The sequence below is a fragment of the Tenrec ecaudatus genome, chromosome 2, assembly GCF_050624435.1.
Source record: "Tenrec ecaudatus isolate mTenEca1 chromosome 2, mTenEca1.hap1, whole genome shotgun sequence".
Lineage (NCBI taxonomy): Eukaryota > Metazoa > Chordata > Mammalia > Afrosoricida > Tenrecidae > Tenrec > Tenrec ecaudatus.
This window is the reverse complement of record NC_134531.1, coordinates 57,915,849-57,938,709: the sequence shown is the minus strand read 5'-3', so window position 1 is coordinate 57,938,709 and position 22,861 is coordinate 57,915,849. Positions and strand designations below refer to the sequence as shown.

Below are 22,861 nucleotides of genomic sequence, written 5' to 3'. Positions count from 1 at the left end.
ATTTTATTCGCGGTTCATACAACTCTGATCACAATCCATCCATCCATCGTGTCAAGTACATTTGTTGCCATCATCCTCAATACATTTTCTTTCTACTTGAGCCCTTCCCTGAAAGTCTTTTTAAAGAAATCATTTTATTGGGGCTCATACAACGCTTACCACAGCCCACACACACAGCAATTGTGTAAAGCACACTTACACATTCGTTGCCTTCATCATTCTCGAAACTCACTTCCCGCTTGGGTGCCTGGAACCAGCTCATTTTCCCCTCTCTCTCCCTCATGAACCCTTGATAATTTATAAATTGTTATTTGATCTTATCTTACACTGCCCGGTGTCTCCCTTCACCCACTTTTCTGTTGCCCACCCCCCAGGGAGGAGGTTATATGTAGATCCTTGTGATCGGTTCCCCCTTTCTACACCTACTTCCCTCCAGGTATTGCCATTCTCACCACTGGTCCTGAGGGGTTCATCTGTCCTGGATTCCCTGTGTTTCCAGTTCCCATCTGTACTTCTGTGCAACCTCTGGTCTGACCAAGTTTGCAAGGTAGAATTGGTATCATGATAGTTGGAGGGAGGAAGTGTTTAAGAACTAGAGGAAGGTTGTGAGTTACATTATTGCTACAGTGAACCCTGAGTGACTCATCTCCTCCCCACTACCCCTCTGCAAGGAATGTCCAGTTGTCTACAGATGGGCATTGGGTCCCCATCACGCACTCCCCTCGTCCCCACCCCCCCCAACCCCCGCCTTTGGTGCTTGAAACCTGGTCCCCTTGGCCCTTCAAGATCACACATGTTGGTGTGCTACTTCCATGTGGGCTTTGTTGCTTCTGGGCTAAATGGCTACTTGTTTACCTTCAAGCCTTTAAGACCTCAGACACTATATCTCTCTATAGCCGGGCACCATCAGCCTTCTTCACCACACTTACTTATGCACGCATTCATCTTCAGCGGTTATGTGGGGAAGGTGATCACACAATGATGGTTTTTGTTCTTTGGTGTCTGCTACCTGGTCTCTTCAATACTTCGTAATCACACAGGCTCGTGTGCTTCTTCTCTGTGGGCTTTGTTGTTTCCAAGCTACATGGCCGCGTGTTTGCCTTCAAGGCTTTAAGACCCCAGATGCTATATCTTTTGATAGCCGGGCACCATCAGCTTTCTTCAGCATGTTTGCTTATGCACCCGTTTGTCTTCAGCAATCATGTCGGGAAGGTGGGTATCATGGAATGACCGTTTAGCTGAGCAAGGTGCTCTTGTATTAAGGGAATGCACGCAAGGAGGCCCAATGTCCACCTGCTACCCTAATACTAAACTTATAAATATATTCACATAGGTCTATTTCCCCCATAATCATAAATGTATTTACATATGTACATGTCTGTATTTAGGCCTCTATGTATGCCCTTTGCCTCCTACTCCTTTCCTCTATTTCCTTACACTTTCCTCCTGTCCCACTACCATGTTCAGCCTTCATTCTGGTTTCAGTAATTCCTCTCAGTTACCTTACCCTTGGTCACTCCATACCAGTCCTCCCAGCCCCTCCCTGCCACTGGTTTTGAACTACTCGTTGTTCCCTGAAGCTTAGTTATTAATACAAAAAACAAGAGATGTAATTTTTAAAAAATGACCTCTCTTCCATTTATGTTTTCTCTTGCTGCAGAATTAGTTTCTTATGACTTCAGGAATTTGAAGTTTGAATATGCCCCATGAATCATGCCAGAGATGATTAACTCCATTGGCAAAGTGTCTTGTCTCTTGATAGTTCTGCAAAAATTGGGGTGATTTCTGATTTCTATCTGTGTGACTGGAATTAAGAGTATGCTGATGAGCATAAAAACATGCTCAAAAAGGAGACACATCAACAACGACCTCTTCCAAAGATAAATTCCAGGCAACGAGATTATGAGAGGAAAGACCCCAGAAACAACTCCTGTAACAATCATCAAAATGCCAACCAGGCCAGCTTAGGGACCACATGCTCAGAGCTGGGGATCTAGCTGCTGGATCTGGCAACGAGGCCCTGAGGCTCACCCACAAGCAGTTACTGTGCTGCTAAGCCAGAGGCCCCACTGCCTTTTCTCCTTTAAGTTAAGGAGAAAGGTTGACTCCCATTAGAGGACAGTAAGGTGGGCAATTAAGTGACAAGGATTTTGGCGCAGTGGTTATTTAGCTTTTTAAAAATAACTCTAAATGTTTCTGCATTCACAGGCACATTTGGCCATCAAGGCAGTAGAGAACATCAGTCAACATGCCCAGGAAGAAGAGAAGCCAAGTGCTACAGGCAGCCTTGCTCAGCGTCCCCATTTGGAAGGATGGGGAGCAAGCAAGCTGGGTCTCTTTCCCCACCTTTCTCCCTGGCTGCCTTGAGCATCTCTCCTGGTCACCTCACCCCCTCCCATGGCAGCTCGAAATGGGCGTCTAGCTGGGACGGGGCTGGCTAACGGCGGAGAGACCAGGAAGGGTGTTCCCTGTGTCCTGCTCTATAGCCCCATGGCGAATCGGCCTTGGCAACAACCCAGGATTGCTAGAAATGAGTTTATGGTGGTCAGGAAGGCAAGCTTCTCCACAGGATAAGATACCCTTAACTAAGCCAGAGGCACAGAGAAACCTCCTTTCTGCGGCTTGAAAGTTCACCTGGTGGCATCAGAACATCAGTGTCCTTCCCTTTAAAACAGGGCAAAACGCTCCCGACTGGCTTGAGATCAGGCAACATTCATGCCATTTTCCAAAACCCAGACCGAGGAATCTGTTACTATAGAATGGAGCACTGAAATACAGGGAGCAGTATAGGGGTGGGGACTTGGCTTCATGTTCATTAATTTTTTTTGTATTAAAAAACAAACAAATAAACAGACAAAGGGTATGACTTGTGAGGTTTCTGTGATCAGTCCATGTGGCCTCTTGGTGCCAAAGGAAGCAGATCCGATTACAGGTGGTCGGCCTTTAAACCCATTATGACACACACACTCCCTCACCCTCTCACTGCATAAAAGATCTCCTGACAGATTATGCTACACGCATTACTTCCCGGAAGAACAGAGAAAATGCTGGGCTGTGATAATACAGAGGCAAAGATGTAGCTTTTTAATCTACTGTAATAATCTCAAGATAGCATCCTTGATAAAAAGTTTCCTATGGGACCACACAACTCTCGCCCAGACTCAAGCCTGGAGAGCTACACACGGCTCATCCGGACATGACTATGAAAAACAAGTTGCCCCTGAGTTCAGTCTGACTCCCGGGGACCTCTCAAGTCCGGGTAGGGCCGCACTCATCCCGCCGACTCATCAAGGACCCTAAATCATGGGGTCCAATCGCATCTTCTCTTAGAAATGTATGGATACATTACTAACTTAAAAAACAAAACAGAAACCAACCCTAATGTTTACGAAAAGTTAATTTGCTACTTCAGATTCTTGCTGCTTGAAAAATTACGAGATAGAAAACGATAAAAGCTTCAACTCATTACAAAATAGTCCCTTAAATTCAAAGATCTGGTAAAATGACTCAAGAGGAAAGTGAAAGCAAGGCGGTGAGCAGTGGCGGCAGCTAGCACGTGCTGGGGCGAAGGGGAGCCCACCTGGCCAACGACGGGAAGGGGCACCTCAACACCGTGAGCATGCGCCTCTTCTCCTGTCCACACGCGGATCACGGGGGCTCTCAGGGATCCCAGGGCCCTCCTGCTTTATTGGGGGGATGTAGAATTGCAGCAGGAGTGATGGAACTCCCGTCTCTTACACTCAGCTGAGTGGATTTAATCACCGCCCCCTCCTTATTTTGAAAGTGTACACAAGTATGGTCCCAACTGTTGTTGCCGCCTGGTGATTAAAGGGGCCTAGACCTGGTCTAAAGTCTAGCTTTAAGAAGAAATGTGGGGGGGGGGGAATTTTTTAAAAAAAGAAGAAATGTGGGACCATGATGCGTGGGTGTGACAGCAGTCCGGGGTACAGTTCTTCCCTTCCTTTAAGTCAGAACCAGACCCAGCCAACAAACACACCCATGACAGCCATCCAAGAAGCAGAAATAGGGAAAACCCTGCTGCCTACAAGAAACATGAAGAAATCAGTGAAAAGCTATCTTCCCAATGGGGAACTGGGACTGCCTCTGCCCAGCTGGGCTGTGAATACGTACCGCATTGCTCTCAGTGCAATTTTGTATGCCAATTCAGCATCGTGAGGTAGGAGAGAGGTGAAGAGAGACTTGGCAAATGTGTGCATTGGAACGCTCTCCCGGTGGATGACTTCGCCTAAACCACTATATGGTCCGGCTGTGGGAAGAGAGCATATACATTTTAAAATTCCTATAAAATGAACTAACACTTCTTGAAAAGTATGTTTTAAAAATTTAGATGTAAAGTTATAGCATACACAAGTCCATCTAGCTTAGACTCTAAGTGACAAAGCAGAAAGGGAGACAACTCTCAGGGTACAAAATCCAAATCCAGTAGAGTTTTCACTTGAGGAGCACCCTGCCCTTGTAGTGCGGCTCCGATGGGAACCACGGGGCCAGGGGCCCAGCTTTTGTACATCACCATTGTTTGTGGGAGAAAGAAACTCTCCCAAGCATCACATCTCATTGAGCTGAAGGAACCTCCCTTTCAAAATGTGTGGCCTCTCAGCATCCACTTTCCCAAGGCCCAGGGGACTCCGCAGCTCTGCCCCTGGCCTCGGACCCCAGCAGTCTGAGGGGCAGAGCCGAGAGCCTCCAGGTTCCAGCGCACGCGCTGCCTGGGGGCCTGGAATGAAAAGTGTGTGTGTGTGTGTGTGTGTGTGTTGGGGGGGGCCTAAACCTCAGTGCTCATCACAGAGATATTCAACAGGGTCCTTTGCATCAGGCAGAAACACAGACGTACATTGATTCCTGGAAAGCGATTCCTAACAACATTACAGTTATCATGTTACCCTCACACAGACAAAAGACAAACACTTAAAGTAACTGGAAACCCACCACACTCTGGGCACCTGAAGGCCAATTTCTAAAGCTAAATTACATGTAAGCTGTCAAACTTCATTTCTTAGTAGATTACAAGCCACGGTGGCAGTGCCGACTCCCCTCTGCGAGCTCTGAACACCGAGAAGGGCAAAGGGCCTTTTAAAATCATTTCTGAGAGGAAACACAGTGGGTAAGTTCAACCACTTTCCGCTGAGCTACTTGGAAGTTTCGCTACTGTAAATGAGTTTCCGTGTCACCTTTGGGTAACATCTGTTTCGTGATTTCTTGAATTCTGAACCCTGGCGTGACTACTCAGAGGACAGAATGTGCTTGTTCTCCATGAAGACAGGCTCTGAAGAGACTTTAGAAAGCAAGTTCCTGAGACGTAGTAAGAGGAACGAATGAACTAGCCACAAAGGAAGATTTTGAAGCTTTTTAGATTATTTTAATGGAGGCAAGTTTAAAATTGGATATATTTCACAGTGTTTTTGAACTATTAACTATTAAGTACTTTAAAAAAATCATATAAACAACTTATTATAATCTTTCAAAACTCGGGGAAATTAAAACATACCCTAGATTTCTAACTTGGCCAAATTTATTCATCTTTTCCCTTAAGACATTTTAAAATGTTTTAATTTTTCAATGGTTGCTGACACTCCTTTATTTACCAATCAATTAGTAGATTATCTATATTCTTCATTGTTTCAGTATTTCCTTTAAGCCCTGAAGTTTTCTATGAGGGAGGCTTCAAAAAGTTCGTGGGTAAAAAATTCCACTTCTCCACCAATTTTTTGGAAGCCCCTAGGTCTTGTACTTAATAGGCCCCACCCAGGTCCCACTGCATCATCAGCACGTTACTACGACATGTTCCAACTAGGGAAGTGCAGGGCAAAGAACCAGTAAAATCACAAAGTTATTTGTGGATTAAGTCAGTGTCCTCTGTGAATGGAACAATGAAAAACTGGAATTGGACAGTTTCTCCAGAGGTGCTTTTCCACTCTGCCACCAGCTGCCACGATGGCCAGGAAAGACGAATACTAAACAGCATGGACCCCTGGGTCAGCTGAGCCATTTCTTCTTGAGATTCGTAAAGAGTGTCCTTGCATAAGAAACCAGAGGTCTTCTCTTCTGGAGTGCCTGGAGATGGCCCCTCACCTTCTCTGGGGACTGCCTCCTGCCCTGCCCCTCGGTCCTGCCAGGCCAGGAGGAGAGGGACTGGGGATGAGCCCATGCACTCCTGACCAGCCTGGTTCTGACAAACACGCTGAATGGGGAAGAAGGGACTGGTCACAGACTTAAGACCAAGTCAGCCTGTACTCATGAGTAGTGAGCATGAAGACACGTTGAAGAAGTGCCCTGGTAAACAGACAGGAGACACTATTCCTGGCACTCAGCCAATGGACACTACAAGCTCGACAGTAGAGGCCAGTGACAGAGCATCAACAAAGGTTTGTGATGGAGGGTACTGTTTACTTTAAAAGAAATTATATGGGCTGAAAGCGAAAGAAAACTAACTGCAGACGCAAGCTCACTGTTGAAATTGGTCAGAATGAGTTTATAAAACTAGAAGGGAAACAAAAGCTAAGGCAGTCTTTCTAAAGTTCACTGGAATTTTTACCAAAATTAAATATGCTAATAATGAAGTTTACCTTCAGAGCATTTTCCTTTCCAACTGCATTTTTAAAATGTATGAATGCATAATATAATTGAACAAAATATTTTCTTTTATATAGTTTCAATTTGTAACAAACAGTGGTTTCTAAAGACCCTCCCCACTAAATCCCTTCCTCATATGGAACCCTGTCTAAGCCTATCAATCATGTGACCAATTCTGTAATAGCAACATGTATGTACTTGAGAGCTACAAGCAATTTCATCAATCACATATGAATTTACAAAAAAAAATCAAGAGTATTACAGTAACAATTCCAGGTCATAAAACCTCTGAAAAATGCCAGCCAAAATTTGTTAGGCCTTTTAAATCCTGACCTTACCAAAAGAAAATTACTTTGTCTTAGAAATTCTCTGAACATCTTACTTTGTGATTCTATGTTTAAAGAACACTCTGGAATATTCAGACCGTGCAGTGGAAATTTGCTCCTGCGGCCCTCTGTATTTGTCAGTGTGTGCAAATGATATTTTCAAAATCCAGATGAGGAATAGCCAGTCATTCAGAGGCATGCCAAACAATTTCAATTTTATTATTTAACTGATCAAGCAAATGGGTACACGGCCACCAGCAGTAACTCACTAAGTCGCTCAGGACACACGGGTCCTTTTCAAAAGCGTGTGGCCTCCAATGGAGTTGATTTCTAACAGCCTCTTCTGTGGACCCACCCAAATAAAATGACACAAATCCAAACAGCCGCACCTTTTTATTAAGTGATACCAAACACGCCTTTAACACGCAGTCACCATACCATCAGGACAGCTACCAGTAGTCCTGACTTCAGAAATACTGGCAAATGAATGAGATCAGATAAAGAAGGGAACGTCTTTATCGAACTACCTTCTAATAGGAAGACAGCTTGCTTGCGAAAAATTTTCACCAGTGTGTCATCCAATTCAATTTCCTGAAGCTTAGAAATGAGCTGTTCCTCATTTCGGCAAACTTTTTCTTGGGTGTACAGCCCATCGGGCATGATCCGCTGCTGTCCCAGCCCAATCAGGGCCACTTCCACAGCCAGTGTTAAATAGGATTCCCCTTCTTCTAAGAACTTGTGTGCAGGGAGATGCTGGAATTCCACAGACTTGCACTGTCCCATGTTCTCTGTAAGATGCCACAAAGAAACCAGAGCTCAGAAACTACAGTTGCAAGTACAAGTGCGTACTCTACCAACAGTGCTAACTCAAGCATTCATTTGCAGGAGGCCGGCAACCAGCTTTCTCGGGTTCCAGGGCAGCGTTTCACGGTCTTTAAAGACTGACCACACTGAAGGTGTATGTTTTGAGGGGCAACTACGGTTGACTCGAGTCACTGGGTTGGAACTGCATGGGCCCACTTCTCCTCAAGAGTTTCTTTTTCCTAGAGCTATGGTGGTGAGCTCGTGTGTTGCCAGTATCTTCTCAAAATGCCTCTTGGCACTTCCCACCTCCCAGTGAGAAGTGTCTCTCTCCAGCTGGGTGGTGCGGGGAGATGGAAAGATGAGGGGCTAGAAGTTAGTGGAGAATCAAACTGCTAACAAGAAGGTGCTTAGTGCCGAGTGATGCTGTAAGTAGGCACTTGCCAACCCGTGCGCCCCCGCACCAGCAGTGCCCACCCCCACCTGCAGTTCACACCCAAGTCGCTCAGGGGTCATCTGTACATTAGAGACAGATGTTTCACTTGGTCTCCATCTTGTTTAAGAGCCAACTGTACTATGAATATTTCTCTCCAACTGAAAATGAATTGCCAAAGAAAACTGTGAGAATCTAAAAGAGAAAACCATTAAAAGTGGAAAAAATGAGTTATGTAATGTTAAGGCTTCACAATGATGGCAACAATAACTTAAAAAACAAAGTTTCCATACGTTTATGACAATGTTGAGGAGAGTCGTCAGTGCACCAGTGGGAATGATCCTTTGGGAATGGTTCTGCCTCTGCTACAGGGCATCTCAGAAATTACAGCAGACTCCAACCATCAAACTCCCAAAGCAAGCAAGTGTCTGAGTCATAACTCTGACTTCCTGACAGTGTGGGTCATCCACAGTCCCTTAAAGCCGGTCAATGAAAGGGGAAGGGGGTACAGCATACGCCCTCCACCCCCGCCCTCCTCCACCAAGGAAGCAGCAGAGCCAGCAGCCTTTCTCGCTGCTTCACCTTCCTCAAGGCCCGAGGAAGCCATCCGAGGGCTCTTCTGTCGCAAGGGCTCAAAGCGCAATCGCAAAGCCCTGCTTTCAAGCAAAGTGTGATATAGAGAAACCAGTTCTCATTGGGACCAAGCGGCACACTGGGCAAAGTGCCCAGCAGCTACCTGGAAGGTTGGCGGTTTGAACTCACCGGCCACTGCGCAGGAGAAAGGTGGGGCCGTCCCTTCTGAAGGGTGACAGCCTTAGAAAACCTACAGCTGTGGCAAGTCAAAATTGCCTCGATGACCATCAGTTTGGCTGGTTTGGGTTTTGAGGTAAATGTTCTCCTTGAGGTAGTCTAAAATGACTAAAATTACAAGTGACGAGCCACTTGTCATCTAAAGGCAACTCAGAAAAACTAAAAAGTGGGACTTTGAGTGCTATCAGGCACATCTTTATCTTTGTACTAGAAAACAGTCATACATGCGAATAAATTCTTAGACTGAGCACTGGTTACAAGGAACTAAATATTTTCAAGGTTCCTGACAGCCTGCCAGCTTTTCCCAGCTTGCAGGTGCCTGCCTGAAGCCCAGGTGAGCACCCGTGTCTGTGGGAGGGCCGTTAATGACACGGATCGGTGAGACAAACTGGAGACAACCGTGACCCACCCCAGGCAGACGCTCGGACGAGCAGAGCACAGGAGACACACGCTGCTGGTCTCACCTGTAAAATCTGAGAAACCGGAGAAGCTTTCCTCACCCAGGTGGCAGGCTTCCATAAGACTGCTGAAGAGAGTGCCGACGGGGTCCAAAGGGTGCCCGACCCAGCCTTCCAGGTTGGTGACTGAGGTTATGCTCTTGTGGAGCAGCTCTGTGAAGCAATGGATCGGAAAGATGAGAAGAGTGGAGAAGGGAGAGAAGAAGCGTGAACATGTATTCAAAAAAATGAACTATAATTAGTAAAGGTGCAAAACCAAAAAGGCATACTTGATTTCCAATTTATGAACTGTTGGAATTCTAAATGAACACACTTCAGTCAGTATAAACAGTTTGAAACTCCCAGTAGAGCTCCCCAAAATTTAGCTCATTCTCGTGTCCAGGGTACTGAGTTGACATTCATCCTACACTACCAGAACCCTTTAGCATGCGGAAAGTGCATTGCAAAATTTTACCTGAGGAGCCAGGGGCAAGTCTCCTTTTCCCCTAGGAGTGACGGCATCAAGGAAAAGGAAGGCCTGTCTACTGGATAACTCTGCAACTGCACTAAGAAAATGTCTCTCAGAGGTATCTTACTCACTGCGCCATCTAAACTGGGGACCCGGGGTCAGCTGTAGCCTGAGGTAGACTAGGACTCCCAAATGAAGATCATTAATTCACCCCCCTATTGACTTACACAATCTTCCTTAATGTAGACCTGTAAGCCATCTCAGAGAAGACCTTTGCCAGAAAGAGAAATGAGAGCAAGGAGGGAGTGGACAGTTTGAATGGAATATATTCATTTCCTTCACAGAATGTTAGCACTTTGAAGTTCTTAAGTTAAACTACTTAATGTTTTAAGATTCATTCCATTGTTGTAAATAATGCAATATCTTATATCTAAGTGCTTACCAAAGTAATAAATAAGTAAAAGCAGCTACTTCTTAAAGGAAATATGATATAATCCATATGCACTATAAAAGATACAACGAAAGAAGGCTCAGAAATAGCTTAAGAGTCATTCCACAAATCAAAGGTACCCTCAGAAATCTTCCAGTTTTGAACTACTACCTATCAGGACATAAAAATGAGACATGGCCTGGTACAATGCATTCATATTTATGTAAGTTGGAGTCTTGGATTACTTGGATTTCTGTCACTAGCTTTCATAGGAGCAGTTTTCTAAAAGTTTACAGAAATTTTTAAAAAGCTGTATGTGGATTTAAAAAACTGCATTGCACCCAAAAAAGCTCACACTAACTTGGTATGCCATGTGAAGTAGTTAGTTTATTGTGCCAACCTGGTCGATAAACACATGAGGAGTTAATTGAAGGGTGGAGGGATAAATGGCTCAGTGAGCCATTTCTAGTTCTCGGGTCTCTTGCTTTCTGATGGTTGGACCAGGGTGCAGCTGTCTTAGCCAGTTCCCTGCTTCAGCTGGCAAGGCTGACTTCCTGCAAGACATCCCTGAGGAGAAGCCACATGGACCTACCCTGATGCAGCCCTGGGTGCTGGAGCAGCCGTGTGGAGATCCCTGCCAGCACTGAGATGCTTACACATTCACTGACTCAGCTTTCCTTCTGCAGTCGGTGTCATTGCATGTGCTTTGTGAGATGGAAGAAGACTTTGTGGATTGGTGTTAGACATCTGGATTAATGGTTTAATGTTGGACTTGTGGGCTTGGGCAGCACTAGGTTGGGATGTTTTCTTGATGCACACTTACCCTTTATATAAAACTCTCTCTTATACATACGAGTTTCTGTGAATTTGTTTCTCCAAAGTACCCAGACTGACACACCATGTTTGAACAGATTCTTGGTCGAGGCACCAAGTAGGCTAAGACATCAGTGTGTAAAGAGCCCAGCAGGGCAACGTGCGAATTCTGTTTGAATTGATGTAAGAATAGACATCCAATTGATGGCAAGCTTGGGTGAAAGAACAGTAAGATCACTAATGCTTTGTGAAAAGCTTATGGGGACAATGCCCCAAGGAGATCAGTCATTGAAAAATGGATGGCTTGTTTTCAAGAAGGGACACAATGATGTTCTCCAGGAAGCCTGCAGGGGCAAAGTATCTGCATCCACATCCAGTGAGCTATTCACCCTCCTTCGTGCCCTAATAGAAAAGGACAGAAACAAAAGCCACCCCCAAGCACCCCACCTGGTTCAGCTTACACAATTGTGAATGAAGATTAAAGTTGAGCAAGCTTGCTGCGGGTGGCTGGGGTGACTGCTGAGAATCCGCTGCAGACAAGAGCAGAGCTGTCAATGGACATTTTAAACAAGTGGGATCAAGATCCTGGAGCATTTCTTCAGAGCAGTGAAACTCGAGATGTAACATGACTTGGCCGGTATAGTCCTGAAGACAAAGCGCAGCAAAGCAAGGGCTACCAGGAGACGGAAGGGGTCCAGTCACAGAGAAACTGGCGAGTCAAGAGCAAAAGTCATGGCAAGGGTTTCCTGGATGCTCAAGGAAGTCTGCTTGCTGACCTTCGGAAGGGCTAAGAAATGGTATCCTTTGCTTGTTAGGGAAGTGTTTTCAGAAAATTTGCCAAAGCTTTAGCAGAAAAACACCCGGGTAAGTTTCACCGGAGAGTCCCTCTCACCAGGACACTGCCCCACATTCATTCCGCTCATCAGACATGGGCAATTTTGGCAGAGTTTTGATGGGAAATCATTAAGCATTCAACTTGCTGCCCTGGCTAGGCTCCTTCTGGCATTTCTATTGCATAATCTTAAAACATATTTAAAGGGCACCCATTTTTCTTCAGTTACTAACAGAAAAAAGACTGAATTTGCAGGTTAAATTCCCAGAATCCTCAATCCTATCAGAATGGACAAAATGGCTGTTGATCACTGTGTCTTGAACTTGATGAGGCTTATGTTGAAAAATAAAGTTTACATATTTTGATTTTTATCTTTTCATTTCATTTTACGCCTCCGTGTTTATTTAACCAGTAGGAGGAGAAAACACTGGTCCCCTCTTTCGAACAACCAGAGCGATGTCTAAGGGCAGCGCCGTGTCTGCATCCGCTCAAGCTCCTGTGGACTGACAGACACTACAAATGCCACGCGGTGCCCCTTCTTTACAGCTTGATTTTAAAACATTAGTGAGAAAGCAGAAATAAAAGAAATTAATGAAAAAGGGAAATTGTTTTATGAATGGATCAGGAACCGGACATAGCAAGCCAAACTGAATGAAAATGTACAAGATATTTTGGTAACGATTTTTGGCCATGAAACATGAGTATAACTATAGAAGCCTATTCTTATAAATATGAGTATAGCCAGCGTCACTTCAGCAACAATCTAAAATAGACTTTCACAGCAGGTAGGGAGAAAGAGGAATGGGTCTAAGAATGGCCTCGGCCCGGGATACAGAAATAGCTCAAAGACAGTAAAATCTACAACAAACATTGAAAAAATATATACATATACATTGGTATATATAGAAGGAATAAGGAAGTATGTGGATTAATCAGAAAAAAACATATATTATTCATTTTTCTTATATGGGCCTTATGCATGGAGTATAAACCTTAGCATTCACCAAAACCCAAAACCAAACTTACTGTGCTTGAGTCAGTGCTGATTCAAAGCGACCCCTGTGGGTTTCTGAGACTGGAACTGTTTACAAGAGTTGAAACGCAGTCTTTCTCCCACAGAGAAAGAATTTTCTCCCTCAGAGAAGCTGGTGGTTTTGAACTGCCAACCATGCGGACTGCAGCCCAACGTGCAACCATTATGCCACCAGGGCTCCTTTAGCACCCATAGATATGTAAAAAAGTTTTAATCCTTTATTAAGCAAGAATACCAAAATGTGAAAGTGTTTACATCCAAATTATCTCCTCTTCATTAACCTGCAGACGCCATAACCTTGCGTGCTGAAAATGAAGATGCCTTAAAGCACTTGAAGAACGAAAACAAGAGGCTTCAATACGGACTACACCTCAATACAAAGAAAACCCAAATCCTCACAACTGGACCAATCAGCAACATCATGATACATGAAGACAAGATGGAAATTGTCAAGGACTTAGTTTTACATACACACAATCAATGCCCATGGAAGCAGGACTCATGAAATCCAATGGCATATTGCATGGGGAAAGCTACTGAAAATTACCTCTTTAAAGTGTTAAAAAGCAAAGGTGCCACTTGGGAGACTACATTGTGTCCCACCACGGTCTTTTCCACCACCTCGTATGCATGCCAAAGCTGGACACGGAACGAGGAAGACCACAGAGGAACCGTGACTTTGAAGGACGGTGCTGGTGACGCATAGTGGACGTCCCATGGACTGCCAGAAAGCAAGGATGACAAGACTTTTCCTCATGTACTTTGGACAAGTTCCTGGAGGGAGCGGTCCCTGAATAAGGGGCAGCTGGGGCCAGAGCTGAAACTGCGATGAAATGCAGCAAGGCCTGGGAGGACGGCAGTGATTCCTGCTGTCATACAGCGGGGCTAGGAGTCAGCACCTACCCAATGGCACCTGCCAACAGCCGCCCTGCCCTGAAGAGCTCTGTGCTCTCCACATCGCACCATGTCAAACAGCAATTCGGGTTTTCACAAGGGACTCAAACTGCATTCGTTTAAAACGCTCACTGAGTGTGGGGGAAGGGAGGAAGAGAGGAAGGAAGGAAAAACAAACCGCCAGAAGGGGAAAGACCAGGCGAGGGTAAGGTTTCCCACTGAACTGCTCTTGGGACAGCCCTCGTTACTCTAGGAGAGCAAGCAAGTGCATTGCTGTAATGGGAAAAATAACAACACTGTGTTTAACTTTGTTGGACTTTTTCTCACCAACAGAGTCTTCCATTTATTTTTTAAAACGTCTTCCTAATAAACTCCTGTGATGCACCCTGCCCCTTGGGGATCCCAGAAGGAGCTGCCATAAAATTCTGAAGCGAATTGAGCTGGGTTACATTGCGCTGCTGACCACAAACTGAGAAAGACTAGCTGCTCCTTGGGAGGAAGATGAGGCTTTCTACTCAGGTGCAGCGTTAGGCTTGGAAACCCCCATGGGCAGTGCTGCTTTGTCTTACAGGCCATTATGAGGCAGAGAGTTGGTTGGTTTGAACTGAACTGGCCCAGCAACACCCTCAGAAGGCACTGTTTGTTTGGACCCTTTTTTAAGGCACCCTAAAATGAGACGAAGGGAAGTGTATTCCCAAAGAGAAACTGTCTCCAGCCATTCGCTGATTGCAGAGACATGTTTAAATACATTTTATTTTCATACACCCTGCGTGTATGAACTAGAACCCTATTAACATTAATTTTTACCTAATCTCCATACTATTATTTAGCATTGCTTATCTGAATATTCCGGAAGAAAGACAGGGCTTTCTGCTCCTGTTAAAAATTACGGTCCGGGATACTCTCAGGCACAGTTGTACCCTGTCTTATAGGGTGGGACAGTACCATGACTCGCACTGACTCACCGACTCGGTGAATTATCTAAATTTCAAAAACTGAAAAATAAGCACAGGCTACTCAACAAGTTCTATTGGTCGTAAGCTTGTCAAGCATCACTTTGAGAACTTGAAAAATCCATGAGTTCTGTGCTGGTCAGTTGATAGACGGCCAACATCCTGAGGTGCAGATGATTACCACTGAACATATTTGGGGAGCTTACATGGTCCACTCACTGCTCCCAGTGCTTGATAGGAGTGAACTAGTTTCATCTCTGCAACGGAGGTTGGTCCCACACGAATCAGCCCCACTCCACAGATGAGGAATCTAAGTCACGGGCAGGCTCAGTCACTGTCCGAGGCCACTGGCTGGGGCTCAGAGCCAAGATTCCAACCCAGGCTGACTGCTCCTGGAGCCTTGACATTCAGAATCAACAAAGGAAAGTAGAGCTTCTCTCTCTCGGACTTGCTAAGTTGCTATTCAAACAATAGGAGAACGTTCTTTTTACAAAATGAACTAATGTAAGGCAGTTTTTAAAACTCTTATTCTTTATACCATTCAACTAGGGGAAAAGTCTATGATTTTCCACAAAGCGGCTATGAAATATTTTTAAATGAGTAGTGAGCGAGGCCATCACGATCGCTTCGCTTTTTAACAGCCAGCTCCTTTCAGGAGAGCACAAACCCCGCGACGTCATTATCAAGCATCTCAATCGAGTGACACAAACGCCTTCACACGCACCTTTTTTTTGGGTTCGAAACATTTCCAACTGCTTCTGCTGCTGGCGCCTCAGCGTGTTAACAATAGCAATGGCCAGCCGCAGCGCTTCTCGCGGGTACCCATGAGAACGTAGCGCGTCCACGCGCGCGCAGGCTGTGGGGACATGTTCTAGGGCAGAGAGTCAAGGGGGCAAGTTGCCACTGTCAGATGGAGTTACAAAACCAGGGTTCGGTAGCTCATTGTTTCCCCCCCAAAATACTATTACAAAAGATATGAGAAACCAATTCTGAACTTGGATTTAAATGAAAAAACAAGGCACAGAATAACTCAACCCTTATTGCCAAGCATTCACCCATCTCCCATTGAGTCCCTGGACGCTCCCCCTCCCGCTCCAATAATGCTATAGAAACTCAACAAAGAAGTCAGTCAGGGAAATGTCTTTCCGGTTTGGCCACTTACCATGCCAGAGGGGCCACCCGCGGGCGTCAAAGAGGGAGTTTTCCGCGTCGTCATGGTAACAGTAGTTGGTGTATAGGTCACTGCTGATAATGTGCTGCAAGTGGCTGTCCTGCCAGTGGAGATCGCAGGCCTCGATGGCTCGGGTGAACACGGTCCGATGCGGCCTGTTCGATGAATCTGTTTGTTCCACAATCAGAAAGCCGTGTCAGCTACCATTCACATGTGAGCACATCAGTCACACCACTCTGTGGCCAGATGCGCACGATCACACCCACACAGATTGCCCTGCACCCCGAAGCCGAAGGGTGAGGGGTGAATACACGCATTTCCTAAGTACTAGGAGGCCTGTCAGCCCAAAGAGCTCTTTCACTCTCTTGCTTTGTCAAACACAAACACTCTGCAGCCATGAAAGCTAAGCTTAAAGGCATCCTGCGAAAAGAGTCGTCAAGTCTAGCTGCCAAGCTACCACTCAAAGCAGGTACTCGGCACATAGATCCCAGGAAAGCTCCCTGCTCCCCACTTCGGAGGCGCTGCGATGGGCTGCCCTGATGGGATCGACAGCTCTCACAAACACTGTGCAAGAGAGGCGACACCAGCCATGGAACCTTCCAGGAAGATGCAGTCAGCCTTTAAAGATATGCATAAGGGTTGTGCTTTTGGTTGTATTTTTTAACTATATTGTGCGGTTTTGCACAATTAAAACTATTATGCTTCTTGGGATATAATGATTAAATTCCACTGTATATCCCAAAGGGCATAAATGCATAAATTTAACATTTCACAAAGCCACACAACATAGCTACAAAACAAACCAGCGCACTTACCTTGCACCTACAGGCTGCCTCCTGACTCCTGAGCAGGTTCCATGACCGGGGTGATGTCCCAGCATAGTGCATGCCAGGGCATCACAAAGGAGCAGAAGCAGACACTCCAAAGAGGGTTCAAGTTTCAGGACCTGACGGAGAAAAGAAATGTTTGGGGAATAACGGATATTCTCACACTCACGTCTGGGCTTACACAGTGCCTATAGGTAAGAGTGGCTCCAATCTCACTTCACTCCCAGCCATGGGCCCCACACTCCACACTTAAACCTTGAGCTGTGAAAGAAACCTGGCGGCAGCCTCAACTGAAAAGCAGAGGCACCAGCGATTGTTAGTGATGTGTGCTTCACTAAGCTCAGGGAAAGCCCTTCACTGCCCCATGGCTTCGCTCAACGAGGACCAGAAACTAGCACTTCCTTCGCTGACTGGGTTTCATCTCCGGGTCACTGGCATTTTGACTGAGCAGAGGTAGAAGGGAAATCACAAAACCAGAGAACAACAGAATCAAGAGGAATGAATCAGAGATAGGTATTCAAATCCACCTTCCCTAGTCTGCTGATGGAACTGGCGGAAAGAGAGGTAGCTTGCCATGGTCACATGACCAGGCAGTGGCTGTCAGGATTCAAGACATAGGCATTTCTACTTCACATTCAGAGCTATTTCAGTATTTTGAATGGCTCTTGATATGTTTTTAACAGAGAGTGACGTTAAGTTTGGTCTCAAGTCAAATTAAGCTATATGAAATTGAACGAGAGACACATCAAGCTGCATGGATGGATGATGGCTAATTTACGAGGCATGAATCATGATGTATTTGTAATGACTCTTACCCAGAGACCCGAAGGGCAGCAGAAAGGTATACACTTCGCAAACGGGATTGGTAGAGTTACATTTAAGAGTCACCCAAATCCACTTGGCCTCTTCTCTGAGCAGAATAAATATACCTTCCACCAATAAGAATCTGGCTCCACGAACTCTCATAGTCAATAAAACAAACATTCCAAAGCCACGGTGCTCAAACAAGTATTTTTGAGTTGGCTATGTCATTTTATTGAGTTTTTGCTGAAGCAGAATTTAAAATGAAAATAACACAGACACAACAAACAAAGAAACACTAAATGGTGCTCTCAAGTCAATTCTAACACTTAGTGACCCTACAGGACAGAGGAGCCTTGCTGGATAGGGTGTGAGAGACTATACTACAGACGGCCTCATCTTTCTCTCACGGAAGAGTTGGTGGGTTTGAACCGCGGTTCCTGTGATTAGCAACCCAAAGCTTAAATCATTGCACTACCAGACCAGGTTTTCTTTAAAACTAAAAGGTGACTTTAAAAAAAAATCAACTATTACATGTGTTTTAAAGTAGTAAGTTAAAGACTTCATTGTTGACTTGGCTCACCATCTGTTGCTTCAGTAATAAAAAACAAAGTGTATAGTAAAATTGCACTTAACAAGAACAACAGCAAATACCTTAATGGTTCACATGCCTATCTATGAGGACCTGAGGACTGCAAAAGGGGCAGACACATGCCAGGAGGAGCTAACACTTGTTCCCTTCGCAAGAATAGTAACCAATTCTAATAGAAAAGGCTAACTAGTCATAAAATAATGTTTAAATTAAAATGTAGGCTAGTGGACCCAACTCAAGTTGAACAGGTGTGGCAAATGAGACTACACACGTTTGACAGAGGCTATTTCTACATGTGTATGTATATGTGCGACAAAGGAATCCTTGAATACAGTAGAGCACACAGAGAGAAAAGCTATGAAAACTTCCCAGTGAAAGACAAACACCCCGAGGAACCGAGTCGCTTGCTGGTCCTGGGAGCTCAGGCCTCTAGTCTTGGGGGACGCCAAGGTCAACTGGCCTAACAGTTCATAAAGCAATGCTCTAAATGCTACTTTAGTAGATGTGACCAACCTTCAAAGGTGTAACTTTTCTTTGTTTTTTTCCCTGTCTTGAGCAAAGACGAGTGAAGACATCAAGGTCTAAGAAAACCATCAGTTCAAAGGACTAATGTACCTGAGCTAGAACTCGACGGTGCCTGGCAACCATTGCTGGCTGCTCTGGACGGGATCACAATAGGAGAGCCTCAACAGAATGGGAAAAAGTGGAACAAAACTCAACATCATGGAAAAGACCAAAGCGTACCGGTCACATAGAGACTGTTGAAACCCCAAGACCACAGCGCTTACACAGCCTTTAAGTCTGGAACCAAACTGATTCGTGCGGCTCAGTTCTCAGATTAATGATAGATCTAAAAGGTGAATAAAAATACCAGCGTGGGTGGGAAATGATCAAGGGTAAGGTTGCTTAGAGAAGAGGTATACTCTAGCCCAGGTGGCAATGAAGCATGGTAGTAGGGCAGGAGAAAAGTCAAGGGAGATGGAGGAAAGAGCTAGGAGTCAAAGGGCATTCATGGAGGTCTAGACAAAGACATGTACATGCAAATATATATAGGAAGATGGGGAAGTAGATCGATGTGTCTATATTTATAGGTTAAGTATTAAGGTGGCGGAAGGACCTTGGGCCTCTACTCAAACACTCCCTCAATGCATGAATACCTTCTTTTATTAAGTTGGAACTCTATGATGCTCACTCTCCCGACACAACGGCTGGAGCCAAAGTGGGTGAACAAGTAAATGTCGTGAAGAAAGCTGATGGTGGCCAGCTATCAAAAGAGATAGTGACTGGGGTCTTAAAAGCTTGAAGATAAACAAGCGGCCATCTAGCTCAGAAGCAACAAAGTCCACATGGAAGAACACACCAGCCTGTGTGATCGAGTGGTCCCAAAGGGATCAGTTACCAGGCATCAAAGAACAAAAAATCATATCATTGACTGCACACCTCCATGATAGGACCGCTGAAGACAAATGGGTGCATAAGCAAATGTGGTGAAGAAAGCTGATGGTGCCCGGCTATCAAAAGAGATAGTGTCTGGGGTCTTAAAGGCTTGAAGGTGAACAAGTGGCCATCTAGCTCAGAAGCAAATAAGCCCACATGGAAGAAGCACACCGGCCAATGCGATCACGAGGTGCCAAGGGACCAGGTATAAGGCATCATGCAAAAAAAAACAACAACGATATAAGTGTGTGTATGTATGTGTATATATATGTGTGTGTGTGTATGTGTGTGTGTATATATATATATATATATATATATATATATATATATATATATATACCATATTAAATGAAGGGGGAAGTGCAGAGTGGAGACCCAAGGCCCAAGTGTCGGCCAATGGAGATCCCCTCATAGAGGGGTTTAGGAGAGGAGATGGGTTAATTAGGGTGCGAGGTAGTACCGATGAAGAACACAGCTTTCCCCAAGATCCTGGATGCTTCCTCCCCCCAACTACCATGATCCGAATTCTACCTTGCAGGGCTGGATAGGATAGAGGCTGTACACTGGTACATATGAGGGCTGGAGGTACAGGGAATCCAGGGTGGATGATACCTTCAGGACCAAGGGTGTGAGGGACGATGCTGGGAGAGTGGAGGGTGAGTGGGTTGGAAAGGGGGAACTGATTACAAGGATCCACATGTGACCTCTTCCCTGGGAGAGGGACAGCAGAGAAGGGGGGGAGGGAGACTCCGGATAGGGCAAGGTATGACAAAATAACGAGGTATAAATTACCAAGGGCACATGAGGGAGGGGGGAAAGGGGAGGGAGGGGAAAAAAAAAGAGGACCTGATGCAAGGCACTTAAGTGGAGAGCAAATGCCTTGAGAATGATTGGGGCAGGGAATGTATGGATGTGCTTTATACAATTGATGTATGTATATGTATGGATGGTGATAAGAGTTGTATGAGTCCCTAATAAAATGTAAAAAAAGAAAAGAGGAGAAAAAAATGATTAGGGCAAAGACTGTACAGATGTGCTTTATACAATTGATGTATGTATATGTATGAACTGTGATAAGAATTGTAAGAGCCCCTAATAAATTGTTAAAATTAATAAAAAACAAAACCCCAGCGTGGTAGGCACTACTGAGAAATGCCAACCACATGTGATCCAAAGGGTAGCACTTACCCAGAGACAGAGCTCCTAAGAAAGAAAAGGACAGGAAAGAGTGATGGATGGAAATGGGAAATACAGGGAGGAAAGATGAAGAGTGCTGGGAATCTCAATCAGTATCACCCCACAAAATGTGCAGCAACTATTGAATGGAAAACACATTTGCTCTGTAAACTTTCACCCAAATCACAATTCAAAACAAAACAAAAAGTGAATAATAATACAGGAAATATAAAAAAGTGATCATGTACATGGAACATGACTAGGAGATAAAATGTACAAATGAAGCATTGACTTAATTAGGTGTTGAAGTCATGATCATTTTCTATTTTACATTTCTACAGCTATTAAATTTTTGCATTAAGATAAACAATGATTACCAAGCAATTTTTAAAAAATAATAAATACACGAATTGCTAAAAAAAAGTTAAAGATATCTAATACAAACACATGTTGATTGAAGAATATCTGGGAAATTCAGAAAAGTATATGAGGAAGGACATTTTTAAGTTCTTTTTGGTGTAAGGTATTAGCTATTATTTTAATATATTAAAAAAACAATAACAACAATTACTACGCTTCCAGAAAATGTGGATTCGCATGTGGTTGTTGTTTTTGTTGTTAATGGCAGGAGCTCTGGAACCTGCAGACACAGCAGCTATAAAGATTGCCCTCAAAAACCAGGCGTTGCCGTCCTGCCCTGGGGGTCAGGCGCTAAGTGGAACGCACTGTTGAGGTGCAGGGTGAACTACTGGAGAACACCTTCCTGAGGCTCACAGAACACTCAGGTTTACCCAAGAGGAATGCAATACAAGGCAGGAAAAGGTAAAATATAAAGGTTAGGGAGGCTTCTCAAAGAAGTGGTGGGGCATGAAGGGCAGAGAAAACTGCCAAGAATAAGCAGAAGAGGATTTATGAGATGGTCTATGTATGCATGTGAGATAAGACATTTCTTTCCTAGCAATGAAATAGAATAAATATTAGAAAACTTAAAGTTTTTGAGCATCTAGAAGAAAATACAATTAGGTTATGAAGGTAATCTATTTCCTTGGAGGCTGTTAAATAAAATCATCAAGGGCAATAAAGATATGACAAATTTCAAATACTGAATTTCTAAGGAAACATGTCTAGATAAACAGAGCCAGGCAAGCATCTTTCCCAAGTCCCAGAACCTCTTTTCCATTGGGCCAGTCCTGATAGAGTAATAGAAATGGCTGTCTTTCTTGGACACACGGAGAGCTCCACTCCACTCAAACTCGGCCCAATGTCCCAGTGCTACTAGCTCCGTGGGGGGCCAGCCCGTACAGCGCAGCAGCCTAGAGTCAATATTCTGCTGGTATCACTTAATTCCCACTTTACATCTATCATAACTACAATTTTTCTCTTCAAATTAAAAACAAACTAAAACCCACAAAATCATATAAGAATGATAGGTTCATAAAATTTTAGTTGCAAGACTAAACTAAAGGGTTAAGAAGTTTGATCTGAAAGAGGGAAAATAATTCCACAGTAGCTACAAGGAAAATGAAATCCGGGAAGGGTGTTTAAGGATGCAGGTCCTGGAGCTAAATGAGCAGAACCAGCAGAGAGGGAGAGGTTTACAAAGCAGATAGAAATGAGAAACAGAGATTCTTAAGAGGGTGTCTGGAAGTTTCTAGGGGCATCTGTTGGCTGTCTTTAACATTGGAGGACACTGCTTGCATACATATATGCTATAGCAAGTAAGGACTGGGGCATGGATGCTCGACAGACCTTCACAACAATGGCTTTTCCTGGATCAAACACCACCAACTCTCCAGTCGGTGATAAAAACTGCACTTGCTCAATTGTAAAATTAAAAATGGCTAGCTGACTAGCTAAGTTAAATTGCATAGTAATCCACTGACAACAGAGATAGAAGCACACAGATCCTTAAGTCCCTCAATATTGGATTTGCAAAGTAATGTATTCCCATCCTACTCCATGATTTTTAAAGTTAAAAGAGGAATTTTCCAAAATAACAGGAGGTCCTTACAAGACATACTAAAAAATAAGGATT

At 44.5% G+C, this 22,861-nt stretch overlaps 1 protein-coding gene across 1 annotated transcript in view; it reads right to left on the bottom strand.

Moving 5' to 3' along the window:
• ZSWIM6 (zinc finger SWIM-type containing 6) overlaps positions 1–22,861 on the bottom strand; it is a 225,961-nt gene that overhangs the window by 5,593 nt on the left and 197,507 nt on the right. The window contains exons 6-10 of the mRNA XM_075541070.1: positions 15,985–16,161; positions 15,547–15,693; positions 9,426–9,572; positions 7,445–7,705; positions 4,132–4,267 (exon numbers count right to left, since the gene is read on the bottom strand). Of these exons, the coding sequence (XP_075397185.1) occupies positions 4,132–4,267; positions 7,445–7,705; positions 9,426–9,572; positions 15,547–15,693; positions 15,985–16,161 (868 nt within the window). The remainder of the gene's footprint in view (positions 1–4,131; positions 4,268–7,444; positions 7,706–9,425; positions 9,573–15,546; positions 15,694–15,984; positions 16,162–22,861) is intronic.